We start from the raw sequence: 14,327 nt of genomic DNA on the forward strand, positions 1-14,327 counted from the left end.
GTTTGATATTAAAGACAGATATACATATGGACCTAATGTGGGGTGCTACAGGACCAAATGGTGAGGTATCAAACACATGTCCTTTTCTTCACTGAGATCTAGTTCTCATTCAAAACTGCATTGTGTGTTTTAACACAAGATGATTTTCTAATGTAGACAAGCCCTCAAAAGTTTAATGCTTTGTATATAAATAGGCCACTTCATTTATAGGCAAAGAACAACATCTCTATGTTCTTCAAACAATTCTGAGGCTTCTTTGCTGACATCTATTCTACTAGATTTATTACAGAGTTGGTACAGAATCTGTATGAGCTGGACTTAGGAACTTGAAAAAACCTGAACTGCAAAAGTGCAAAGCCTTCCTAGCCCTGTTTTTAATCTTAAAGAAAAAAAATCCACCAATTGAATTACACCTTAAATTCATTTGTGAGAAAAAAGTATCTTCAGTTTTATTCCTATTCTCCTGGATGGCTAATGAATCCAAGACTGGATTGTTAAAGGTTTACTAAAACCAAAGGTTTTTACCTGTGAAAACATACATGAATAAACCAGAATTGTTCAAAGTAGACATCTGTATACACAAAACAGATGTGTGAACGTAATAAACAGGCAACATGCAATATTATATGTGCAACACCTCTGCAGTTTCGTGCAATGTCACACAATGAAAACAGCGTAAGTTTAAGGCTCTTAGTAATTTTTAAATGTATCCTCAAGTGCTGGTATAACTTGGTTATTTTATGCCAAGAAGCACTACAATTTCATACAGAAAAATATACTATTACATATTCAAAGACTCCCAAAGAAGCAAAAAGTTTAACAGACAAATTAGTTAAATGGTTGCAAAGATCATTAAACAGTTACAAGTGCTCTCTTTAGAGAACTGATTAAAGCCCGATATATTCTCCTTGACTGATATAATAAATGGACTTGAGGATGAGGAGAGCAAAAGATTATTAGTTTTCAGTAGAATGTTACTGATATCTAAAAATTTGTATTCTTTATGCCTACTTACCCAGTGTCCCACAATGAATAAAATCTGCCACTCCAAGGAGCAATATAACCTGAAAAAGAGAATAGAGGGAAAAAAACCAAAAACTTTTGCTGCCTAGGTATTTAAATGCAGTAATTTTTTCTAGCACAAAACCAAGGAAATTTCATGAACTTGTAATACATGTGAACTAGACCTACTACATTAGGCAGGCTATAAAGTCTACCAAGCATGAAGATATTTCAGAAGTACACACTCTTACAGGATCACATTGCACTCATGCAGTATCAAGACATGCACACCTCCAAAATCAAAACAATGCAATAATAATTAAAATATTTCTGTAAGAATATGACAGATAGCAACCTCTACTCTGTAAAGAAGTATAAGAAAAAGAAAATATAATTTATAAGAAAGTATTTAATTCTTCTGAAATGTCTGAGCAGGAAACTGAGAACAAGTTACAGATAAAACACGAATATTCAATGAAACACTAGTTTCCTATTGTTTCTCTTCTGATGGATCTACATGGGGCATGGAATCGAAAAGCTGCTACTAGACATGCTGATCAGCTTTACTTTTTTTTCAAAACAAGCCTTTAGATACTTAAATATCATAAGATGAAAAGAAACAGTTATTATCATGTGAAAGATAAAAAAATTAAAAATTTTAAGTAAGATTCTTCTTAAATTTTATTCCCACTCTCCTTGCAATGCTTTCAGCTCTGTCTGAAGACAGATATAGACAAGCTGAAACAAGAGAATGTTAAAGCCTTTTATTTACTACCCGAGTCTTTGTGTATGACTCAGTAAGTCTTCCCTCTATTTGATATATAAAATTAGCATAATCTGACTGGAGGTTTTAGTTTAATGTCCAGTTTAGACATTTAAATATTCCAGTTAATGTACTATGACAAGTCAGATTCCTCCCTTCAGTCTTCAGATGCGAAGCTTGCTCCCAAACCACTGCATGCACAAGAAAGAGCTGCCAGCAGATGGGGAACTACCAGTTATGGTCTTCTCTGGATGTATCCAAAACATAAGGTTAGACTGCATTCACCCAAGGGTGCTGAAAAAGTTGGTCAATGTGATAAGGGAGGCCCCTGGTGCCTGGGAAATGGTTAATAACACACCTCTAGGAAAGGAAGGAAGGAATATGTAGGAAAATACAGGCCAGTAACCCAAGTCCCTGTAAGGATCACGGAGCACAGACTCCTGAAATACATTATTAAATACCCTTTGAACCATTTTCCTCACTTCTCATTTATAAGCTGAAGAAGAATGGACTGGACAAACAGACCATTTGATGGGTTGAAAACTGGCTGTACTGACAAGTTCAAAGTAGTACTCAGTGGATTGGGGTCCAGCTGATGACCAGTAAAAAATAAAAATAACCCAGAGGCCAAAACAGTGAACAGTGCTAAACTGAAAAGAGTGGCTTAACATGCTTTATGGCAGGCAGGACTTCACTCCAGACCTCAAATCCCTTCTTCCAGGTGCTGCACCTGGTATACACGGTCCAGACGTGGGCACCTTTCTGCAAGATGATTATCAAGAAAACTGAGAGGAACCAGAGTGCTGTGACATGGTCAGGAGCTCAGATCACACAGCATTCAAGTGGAAGTCGAGGTGACCAGGCTGGTTCCATCTAGTGAAGCAGTGATATTGACCAGTGAATTTCAGAAGTTGAAATCAACGCTTCCTAATAACTGCAACAGAAAATATTTTTTGCTGCATACTGAGGTCAGAAGCCAGATTTTGGTTAGGTACATCAGTCTGCAAATTTTTACGAAGTCTTAGTTAGTAAAACCTGCTCATGTGTACTGAAAATAAAATCACAAACCATCAAGTTTTAGAAGACTTTCAAACAAGAAGAGATGCTAAGTATTCTTTTGCAATAATGGTATCATACTTAACAAAAATAAAACTACTATTAAACAGTCCAAAATGTTAAACAATTGATACCAAAAAAATTATGTCAGAAGCATTGCTAAAAAAGTACAAGAAAGAAGTCAGTTAAAATAAAAACAAGTCTCAGGAAAGCGTTTGTTTTGTTTTGTTATTTTCAAAATAAAACAGAACTGTATTTGAAGTAGAATATTAAGATAATGCAGTTTAAACCAGGCAGAAGTCATTTGCATGGGTGACATGTATCTAGCTACTAAAATAAGATTGCCTTTTCTTCATCAGGGGAAGGAAGTACGGTATTAGATCACCAAGGAAGTGTGCCGTGGAATCAGAAGATGGCATTGAGGCATCTGGGGACGGCAACCAAGCAAAGACAAGCTTGTTTTTGAAAGATTGAGTACAACTGCCTTGAAGACTGGAGGCTGAACTCAGAAGTAAAGTAGAACTTATAGATTAATTCCAGTCATAGAGAAGATCAGACTCAAGTATTTCAGAAAGTAAGCAATCTGACCTTGACCTATCAATATTCTTCAGAACAGATTAGCTATACATATCTTCATAATACGCTTTAGCTATAGGTATGTTCCTCATCTAGTCTGACTTCCTAAATCATGATGAGGATTGTGGATATTGGAATGATGCTATGAAGTGGTTGTTTCTGCAGCCCAGAAAGCACAGTGAATTCCACCACACAGAAATATGAAGTAACATAGTCACTGGTTTGCTGTGGCATTGCCAACAACTAGTTTAGACTAAACTAAGTGTGGATCATCTGGTTTACCTGCTCCAAAGGTAAATTAGTTTCACTTTTATTTACCTGTGTATGTCAAGTAGATGACACTCAGGAATACAACACCAGCTGCTAGTGAGACACCCAAGAAGAACAATGTTTGAAATTCTTGCTTTGTTAATCTGTCTCTCAGATACTGCAAAAATGCATACGCCTGCAGCAGTGCAAAAACACCTAAAGAAAGAGGAAAGTTTTCATTTAAATGCTCAATAGCAGTAACAGCTGTTAAAGCAAATGGCATATTTTGGCTATATTTGACTTATAAAAATAAATGTAAGGTACATCCTTACATCTAAAAACTAGTGCAAAAATAGCTTTCTGAGAAACAGCCTCTAATACTTAACAGGGATGATACTCTCTTGCAATAACAGAAACTTGCAATGGGAGAAAATACTCTCCAAAACATTCTTTGCTTATTATATCAAGAGCTCTGATACTCACCACCCCTTTGCTCCCAAATCAAATTAGGGTAAGGAGGAGAGAAAATCACCTGAAAACTAGATGGCATTAATTATGACAAAAACACAGGCTAACACACCTAGACTTGGTAAAAAATTAAGACGGACTTCAGGCAACACAAAAACAAGACATGTAGAAATATATGGAAATTAAGCTATTGAACAAAAAAGGGAGATTTAATGATAGAATTCACTGGGTAAGCAGCCCACACCCTCAAAAAAGCTGTTCAGAGTTTCACATTAAACCAGAACTTGGACATGATTTTCCTGTTGTTATTCATTTCAATGTATATAATCAGATCAATCCAATGGTTAGTCCATTACAAAGAAAATAATTAGTCCATGGAGAAAAAAAAAAAAAAGAACTCAAGTGTATGGTCTTCCTGCAATTTAACAATAAATTTGAGGTGCACCATGTCAAAATTCACTAGTCCTGAATTCCTAGAGAAAAACAGAAACTCTACTTACTAAATAACTGTAAAATTCTTCAGATGTAAAATGTGGTTTGACTATCTTTACACTTTCCATGATATTCAGGATTCAGGTTGTTGAAAAAATCCCAATTTTTAGAAGTGTTTTTCTGGTAAATTTTAATGCTATTCCAGTCGCTCTCCCAAATACATTTTTATAAGTGACTATTTATAATAAAAAACCTGAGGAATCTAACAAATCAAACTGTGACACAAACAGTGTATGCAGCTAAACATAAAACTATCCGTTCTTAGTAGAGGTTATGGCTGTCAAGAAATCAAGGTGTCTGATTGTTAACAACCACTGAAAAAGCAACTTTAAGAAATAAAAAGAAGCAAACAAGATTGAAATAAGTTATTTAAAAATCAGCCTCCTGATGAGTAATTTAAGTAATTTGTATCTAACCCACTTTAAAAAAAAAATTACAGAAGGCTTATCAACTCTAAAACCAAATTGCTCAGGAAAAAACGTGTTTACCAATAAGGAATGTTTCAAGTGTACGATGCCCGAAGGCAATGTTACATTGCAAAACAGTAAAGATTACCAACATATAAAATAAATGCTTGTCAGAACGTGTAACTGATCCAGTGTTATGGAGGCATTTTACCTCCATTAGCTCACACAAAGAAGAATAATGTGTCAACTGGAAAGAAAACTTCCCTACAGACACTAAATTATACCTCTTTAACAATCTGGTTTTAGTATGTGATACAAGGAAAAAAAGCCACAAGGGTTTGAGGTTTTCTTGTTCTAAACGGGCTGTTCGGAAGCAGACATTTTATTTTCTTACCTGCAGCTGCCATGTGTTCACTTGTTCTAATTGGTTGAAAGCCCACAAAAGGTATCTGCATCGATAATATTAATCCCACAATGTAGAAAGTGCTATATGCTAGGAAAAAAAGAGTGAGAGGGGAGGAAGAGAAAGGTGGGAAGAGAATGAATTCATACATTCCAAAAAGCACTGCTTCCATAGTAGAGCCCATCCTCCCCCCAGATTCAGTGACACTGAAAAAGAACTGCATCATTCTAGTTATTTCAGCCATCCTAATTACTTTTTCATTCTTTGACTAGAATAAACCTACCTGTTGCACCCAATTTTAGAGAAATTAGCAAAGTATTGTTGTGCCTAATTACACTTTTTTTCTCCTCCTAAGGAAGTGAACTGTCTGTCTAAGATGGTCTAGCTTGGAAACAGGTTTCTTTTCCCATCTTATTTTCGTGGGCCATGGGTGGGGGAAGAGCTCTCAGATAACACGTGACAAAAGCAGCTTTCTGTATGACGAGAAATTGAAGGGACCAGACCTCAAAGACGCAAAACACTTAAGAGTACGCCACCTATTTAGAAAATGCAAAGAAGTACACTTGTTCTTACTTAATCAAAGAGCAGAGGCATGCCAAGAAACTGAAAGGCAACAGAATTAAAAATTAATATTCACCATTTGTATTAATGGATGTATATCAACCATGGGGACTCATAACGTCCCAGAAAGTAGAGGTCAAGAACCTAATTTATATTAATATTAGCATTAATAATATGAGTGATTATCACATATGCACTAAGATCCATATGCTTTGGTCCTTAGTATTCCAGAGTGAAGAAGAGATGGAAGAAAGGAATACCAACTCTGAACAGCCATGAGTCTGATTACATTTGAAGTAACCAGCCAGCTTAAAGTCCAAGTGAAGTTTTTTGTTCCTTTAGTGGCAAACAGCAATAAATCCACCTCCCAGATTTTTAAACACTCCTACAAATCATAAACCACTGTCTTGGTTGTCGCTTCAATCTTACGAAGAGATCCCTGCTCTGCCACAATCCTTTACTAACCTCCAGGAGAACAGGCTTGGGAACGCAGCCCCATTTACCAGTGGTATTGTTTCCACAGCACCTGTGTGGTCTCACTGGGGGATTACGCTTTCCAAAAGTCACAGAAGTGACTGTGATGGTACTTCCAATCACTTTCTGTTGTCTTCTCTGGTGTATTCTTTCAAGCATCTGTATTGCATTACTTGGCCTAGCTACTGATCTATTCCCTCTTCTGTCACCAAAATACATTTCTGCTGTAGGAAGCTCAATTTTTTGAAGAATTCACCAGAACATAAATCATTTACTGTACTATGAAAGTGTTACAACACTGCCATCCTGTGGAAGTTCAATGATTGGCATAAATCACTACATTTCACATCTGTTAGACCATTGTAAATCACCATTTTTAAGCTTAGTCTTGCAACTGTTTTACTTTCTATGTCCACTTTTTTTTTTTTATCCCATCCCTTACTTCCTCCTTTTCTTCAAACAGCTATCACATACACCTGCCTGGTATTGAGAGAGAGAAGAAGAAAAAAAAAAAAAAGGGTAATGTACTCAGCAGTGCAATTTTTCTAGGAGCTTAAAATATATCAAGGTGATATATCATCAGGAGCTTTCCATGTTCCTTTACATTCTAGTGTTTGCACAGTCTTTGCAAAACCAAGTCTTGCAAGTCTTGCAAGTCTTTGCAACCTATTCTCATGGTTATAACCTTGATTAGGTCAACAACAAAAATATTCTGACCTACTGTGGATAAATTCATTTCACAAACAATCTTGCACAAACACAGGAAGAACCTACCAAAAAACTTCTCCAGCGAGTACAATCAAATACCTGACCACAAACTCTCAATTAATGGATTATAATCACCAGAAATAAACACTAATAATCTGAAGTTTTAGAATACTGGAGTACTTGATATAAATATATATGCCAACTCACTATTTAAATTATAAAATCCAATACACAGAACAAGCAATTATTGAAATTAAACTTTAAATTCTGGAAGATCCTTAAGTGGCTTTGTTACTAAATAGTTTCAAAAGTATACAGAACTTCAAAATTGTACAGAAAAAAAAAGCCCAAACAACCAGACTGAAGTGAAAATTACCAAGTCTCTAAAGTGTGCAAGTGTGATTTAAATCCATATTGGTACCTTTCCAAATGTAAACCCGTTTACTTTTAAAACATATAATAAACTGTAAGAGAAATTAGAAGTACAACAGTAGAACATAATATCAATGTTTCCTGCATCTGAATAAAGAGGTTTCTAACCTAAGTGCTGCTAATACAGTGGAAGCATGTTTGTTCTTAATTATTAAGTAAGATATGAAAGAAAGATACTGACTACTGTCAAGACAAAGAAAAAAAGCACAGCTTAAGCTTTCAAATTGATCTAGCATGATCACCATTGATGCCAAGTGGGTCAGAAGTTATCTGGTTGATAAATTCATCTGCATGCAATTAATAAAATATTTTAAACTTGGCAAAAGGTTCACATTCTTGGAAATTTGTACTCATTAAATGATTCTGAATTACACTGCCAGGCATATCAGATCATGTCCCATTAACCTTTTCTTTGGTGTATGAACACCCATATGGAATAGACATACCAGGTAACAGTCAGAATTTTAAAAAACTTAATGCTGCCAAATATTGTTCTCTACATTTATGTTATTATGTTAAATATTCACTGTTACAAGAGTTAGGCTTGTGCTAATTAAAATAAAGGAACTGATCTAGAGATTAAAAGCATCAAAATTCTCAGTAATAGTAAAATGAATGCAGATTTTACTAGCTGCTATCAGCCTACAATAGTTTACAAGAGTTGTAGCTGCCCATTGGTAGTTTCTTGAAAATTATGAGACTGCTGCAGGCACACGAGCAATTGCATATCACAGAAACTCCAAAAGTATCTTTATTCTCCTGGTTTCAATGAGCATTTGTAAACTTTTCTCCCTGTCTGAATAGTTTGGAAGTAAAGTACACTTGAATTTCTTCTCAGAAGTGCTTGAACATTCTTACCTGTTTCACAAAAACATCCTATTAAACCAATGTAAAAATCACATACTAATGCGAGATGTACAGACTTCTCTGTGTGTGAGACTTCTCATGAAAGCTCAAATGAAGCCAGCAGTTGCAAGGAAACAGCAGAGCAGCAATCACATTTTCATTTTGACAGCTCTGCTGAAGTACATCTCCCTCACAGCTGAAGGGCAATAACATCTCAAAACACTGTAGCTATTTGCAAAACAAATGTCTGCCAAAGCCTTTAATTCATATGAACCTGCAGCACTGTTTTCCCCAGATGAGTTCAAAGACCAGTTCATTGAAAGCTGAAAAATCAAGAGTACTTGTTCTTTATTGTTTCTGGTTACCACATCACTTCAGGATTTTATAATTAGTAGATTTAATTTTCTCTTGCCTAAGTCACAGAAATTGGAAAATTAAAATATTCAATAAAACAATTTTAAAAGCAAACCAAGATAAATTACATTCCCTTTAAGTTATGAAGAAATAGTTAATGAAGTAATGCTAACACTAAAAATTAAAGGTGGGTTAGAGGGTTTCTTTTTCCTCCTTTAAAAAAAAGATTTCCATTTCTGAATTACATAAATAGATCAACAAAGAAGCATGAAACCAATATTTATGGTTTTGGTAATAAAAATACAAAACTTGAGTAAATTGAGTAATGATTATAGTATATAATGGTTCAAATATATATGTAAATATAGTAATTTCTCCAGCAGGCACTAAAAAAAGACATAACTACAAATGCAAAGATAAAACAGTATTAAAATGGGTAGCAAAAATAGATTTACAACTATGAAACATACTGTGATATTATACTTCGATTCATGTTATGTTTTCAAACATGAGGGAGTCAAAAATATTCGAGCTAACTTATAAACCTTTGAATAGCCAAACTGTTTATAATTTATTTAAATCACACATCTACACCATGGCCAACTGATTTAACTGCTAAGTCTCTGTAGGAACACTTTACAGAGTATTTAAATGTCAGGGAAATAAATGTAAAAAAATAGTCTCCTAAGATCATTATTCATACATTCCTGAAACTGGAAGGAAAGCTGACCCATTAACCCAATAAAATCTTAAGGATTCATGTGGAGTGGACAGATTCGTACACTATATTTCTAGTCTAGGTTAGTCTAGGTTATATAAAACATAGATGGCTGATTAAAATGCCCTGTCTTTTCTCACATAGATCACAATATACTGTATGCTTGCATAATTTCTGCTGTGCAACTTTTTAAAAATAACAATTGTTTAACATATTAGGAAATGACAAATATATGAAACATTATTACAGACACATACATACTATATATATAAAACATATTAAAAGGATTCTACAAGCACCAAACAATCCATTTTTTTCTTTTCAGTGCACTAGAAAGGAGAAAGCTAATTAGCACCTACAGGTATGAATTTTGGAAATTTTTCCCATGTTGTAGAGGAAAACTGACTAAAATCAGTAAACAAATTAATAAAATGCAACCTGATATGCAATTACTTACTTAAGTCCCACATAATACAAAACACATCAGTGTAATTAATATCTCACAATTAAACATTTAAGAATGACTGTTCAGTGAACAAAACCTACCGATGTAGACCCTCCTGCTGTATCTCTGCATCAGCAACAGAACAAACACATGCAGTGGAATAAGGTTGATGATGAAAACATAACCACCCCATGCAGAGACCTATGAGAAATGGAAAACAAAGGTGAAAATACCTGCAAATTCTTAGGAAAGCCCATGCTGGATTTATACATTCTGATGGTCTAAACAAGAAAACACAAACCTCATCTAGACAAGCAGTCAGAACTACTAATAATGCCATCAGAATATTTCTCAATATTTATTATTAAACAAAACGCCCACAACTATAAAACCCCCACATATCAAAGTATAAAAGACTTTTGAAATGGGCTGGTGGATTGTCAAGGCTTTCCTTCTTGTATCTCCTCCTCCTCCCACGCTAGTCTGGTCACACTGGCAAAAAAGAATGTGATGCTGGGGGCTTTTCCCCATGGTGAAGGTTGCAGCACAAGGCAGTGGTATGAGTCCCATGTAGGATCCAAAATTCTCCTTTGACATCCAGCTTTAGCACCACGCTCTGCACTTTTTGCTGGGTCAGTATCTCCAGCCAGAGAGGAGAAAGGCAGCACAGTACATCTCTGGGAGCAGAACTGGAGCACAGCAGCCCCTGCAGGTCGCAGCGTAAGGAGGCGGATGCACAGCGAGGCAGGGCTGAGCGCCGTGCAATGGTGTACAACAACAGCCTGGATATTGCAAACCTGTAGCAACAGCAGCACTTGAGAAGCACTTCTATGATGTACTTAGAACTGAAACACTACAATGTTATCAATATATCACTGATTGCTGGTTTAGATAAAGGTTTAATGAACTATCATTACAACATGTTATCTAAATTTCTAACATATTTAGAAGGGCTACCGTTGACTAGACAATCTGTATTTTAACATGTCCTCTTGTCAAATTACAGTCTAGACTTCTCCCGTATGTACCATGCCTACCCTAGATCTTCCTTTTTAGAATGCAGTGGCTAATGTGGCTTTCACTTTAATTGTACTTTAGGCCTAGGATTAATGTAGGTATTTTTAAAACCCTAGTATCCAAAAAGAAACCCAAATTACTACGTTCTATAAAACAGGTTCTAAAATAAGGACAAAGCCAAGTACTACTGGTTTTGGATACTAATACTAGAAAACCCAGCATTTCAAAATTTGGAGTAACTGACTCAGACAATGTGAAATAAGTAGAACAGAAATCTGCTAAGTGTTCTAGAAACTCATTTCAGATTATCATGATCCTACTGCCAAACTACTTGCATCATTGTTTACACAGGCAAGTTTATTTAAGGGAAGAAAATATTATATGAAGTCAGGTAAGACAAAATAGAGTAAGAACAAACGTGCAATTAGGACACTGTCATATTTAGTGAAAGGTTTGGATGAAGCAGATAGCAGACAATTTGTATGGATAAGAGACCTGTATCTCTAATTATCACAATATTAAACCAAATCTAAGCACTGAAAATTGTACTGAACTGAAGATGCACTTTGGAACCTAAAAAACAAAACTGAAGCATCCTCATAGATTGGCAAAAAGTGGAAACATGCTATTACTCCTACAAGGATTGCTTCAATGTAAAGCTTTATTTTATCTTACCTCGTCATAAAAAGCTATCCGAAGCAGAAGTTGCTGAAGTCAAATAAATGCTAAAAATATAAACGCAAGGAAAAAGCTCTTCTCCTTATAGAATGTCATGCAATGCTATGAGTCAAATTACCACAGTGAGTTAGGTATATATTTTAAGCAGATTTAGTTATCGAGAAGTATTTCCATCAGTCTGTGCAATATCCATCCTGCTTTCAACAAGCTGTTCTATAAACTCCCCGTGCACGGACTGGCTCCTAATACACCTCAAAACTGTGATTTGATTGAATTTTCAGCTTACACTGAAAACATAACTAATGCCATCAGAGAAAGACAAATGAATATTATATAATGAATAGTACAATTATACCTTTTCCTAAAAATTTACCTAAGCAAAATGTCAAGAAGGACATCTTAACAAAACTCTTTCCCAAAGGGAAATACAATATATGGAAAGCCACCACCAGGGATGAAGTAGGTACACTCTGTAAGCAATAAAATTCTGTCATCCAATCACTGAGGCTAGGCTATGGACAAATCTTAACCTTTCACTAGATGACAGTACTTGAAAGGAAAATAAAAGATAAAATATCAATTTACATTCAAGGATTGAATGTCATGATGATGACATTGATTCCGTAAGTTCCGTCACCATGCACATCCTAGATCCCATCCCCTCCTTCTCGTACAGTCCCACAGACCAAGACACTAGTCAGACTAAGATGGTAAGAACTTGTTAGCTTGTGATTTTTCAGCAGTAAAACTGTAAATGTATTGTATTTGTTATCTGTAGATTAATCAAGAACACTTTTAGAGGATCTGGCTGATAAATTGGCACGATATAAAAAACCCCATGGTATATAAATATAACAATTCAACAAATTATTTGCCTGATTTTGTATTGCACATCAGTCTGTACTAAACCTACAGGATCTCTTCACTGTAATGCTACATAAACAGCAATACTGTGTATAAAGAAGTGGTTGTTTATTTAATCACTTGGCAGAATGGAGGAGAAATAGGGGAGGAAATAAATGTACTCTTCACAGGCGATAGCTATCCTTTTTGGCAACATACACAGGACTATTATTTGCTATATTAACAGCAAAAATCTCCCAGAAAATCCAATAAACATTAAAGCTAGAGGAAATCTAGGCAGCATCCAGGTAACCTCTGAATTAACCTTGTGCTATAAATTAAGGCACGCAAAATGGTTCTGAAGGTCCTTTTTCTTGGAAGCCTAGCTACCTGACTGTAGAAAAAGCAATATTTGAGACCTCAGTCTTAACTGACACCACGCAATTAGCTTGACTGTCCCACCACTGGCTATTTTGAGGCTCATTTATTTTTCATTTGGCCATTAAAAAAAAAAAAGTGTATCAGTTAGGGGAAAAAAGGACTTTTGACTGATTCATACAGGAAAATTCTTCAAGTCTAAGGTTTCAGAAAATGGGGGGGAACTAATTCCCCCCATTTTGCTATTAGTTTTATTTCCTCAATTTTACTACCATTTTCCACCTCTGTTAGCCCTTAGCAACATCTCTACAATAGCCTCCGTTTTCATAGACCAAGAATGAAAAGGGACTTCATGATAGTTTAACCTGACATTGAATTCCTTCATCAGTTCTTGTGGTAAGCTTTACTTTACGGCATAATTATACCCAAATAAATAGCTTTCAAAGTTATCCTCAGTCCAAAACTTTGTCTATAAATTTCAAATAACATTACTGTGTTCTAGTAATAATGACACACAGACACATGAATATCAAAATTCCACCTTCATTCACCTGCACCAAAACAAAAATCCCACTAAATCGGAGTACCTATTCACAGCTTAGGATAAATTTGCAAGTAAAGTTGTTACACTTAAGAGGTTTTCAAAAAATTGTTTTCATTGTATTTATTTAAATACTTTAAATTTTGAAATATTACTTTTTTTTTTTTACCCATATACTTAAGGTTTTAATAGTAATATGAAAAAACAGTTTTATATTATGGCTCCAACAAAGATTAAAATCTCCTCCTTTTGTTCTTTGTCAACATATGGATTATGTAAGCTCTACTCAAATAGTTTAGCTATTATATATATAAAGGAAAGGCTTACCATGTAAAAGTAGGATAGACAGCAGCAGATTGTCCAAAAGACCGACCCAGTTTTCACAGACTTCACCTTTAAAAATAAACAAGTATTTAAGAATGACAAAAAAACCTGGAAAATATTCCATCATTTCATTCCAAAACAACTATCAAGAGAACTTCTTTATCACATATCAAGTTATATTTGTATGCTTCTGAACTGATGCCCATAAAACCAAACCACAAGCACAAGTAATTTTCACACAAAACAGCTTATACCTATCTCTCTAGTTAAACCAGAGGCAGGATGCAATCCAACTTTCTGCTTCATGATCTGAGGTAGAAAGGTAGTTGCAATGCCTCTCTGCTACATTCTCTGAGACATTAGACCACTTAGTAACTGTTAAGTGTAGACCATCCATAGTTTACTTTGGCTGGCATGAGACCCAACTCTACAATTATAGATATAAGGCCTATTCTGTAATTTTAATTTAAGGTTAATGAGAACATCTAGATACTACTAAAGGTTTAGCAGGATCATTAACTGGCCCAGGACTGTGATTCTGTACAAAACAGATGGTGGTCATTGTGGTGTGGGAAAATAGGAATGAAAATCT

General features: G+C 35.2%; 1 protein-coding gene across 1 annotated transcript in view; it reads right to left on the bottom strand.

Moving 5' to 3' along the window:
• Positions 1-14,327, bottom strand: part of STT3B (STT3 oligosaccharyltransferase complex catalytic subunit B) — a 52,543-nt gene that overhangs the window by 12,758 nt on the left and 25,458 nt on the right. The window contains exons 4-8 of the mRNA XM_082043962.1: positions 13,739-13,804; positions 10,056-10,155; positions 5,408-5,506; positions 3,716-3,862; positions 1,016-1,064 (exon numbers count right to left, since the gene is read on the bottom strand). Coding sequence (XP_081900088.1) covers positions 1,016-1,064; positions 3,716-3,862; positions 5,408-5,506; positions 10,056-10,155; positions 13,739-13,804 — 461 coding nt within the window. The remainder of the gene's footprint in view (positions 1-1,015; positions 1,065-3,715; positions 3,863-5,407; positions 5,507-10,055; positions 10,156-13,738; positions 13,805-14,327) is intronic.

This window comes from Streptopelia decaocto (genome assembly GCF_964273445.1).
Source record: "Streptopelia decaocto genome assembly, chromosome: 2".
In the NCBI taxonomy this organism is placed as follows: domain Eukaryota; kingdom Metazoa; phylum Chordata; class Aves; order Columbiformes; family Columbidae; genus Streptopelia; species Streptopelia decaocto.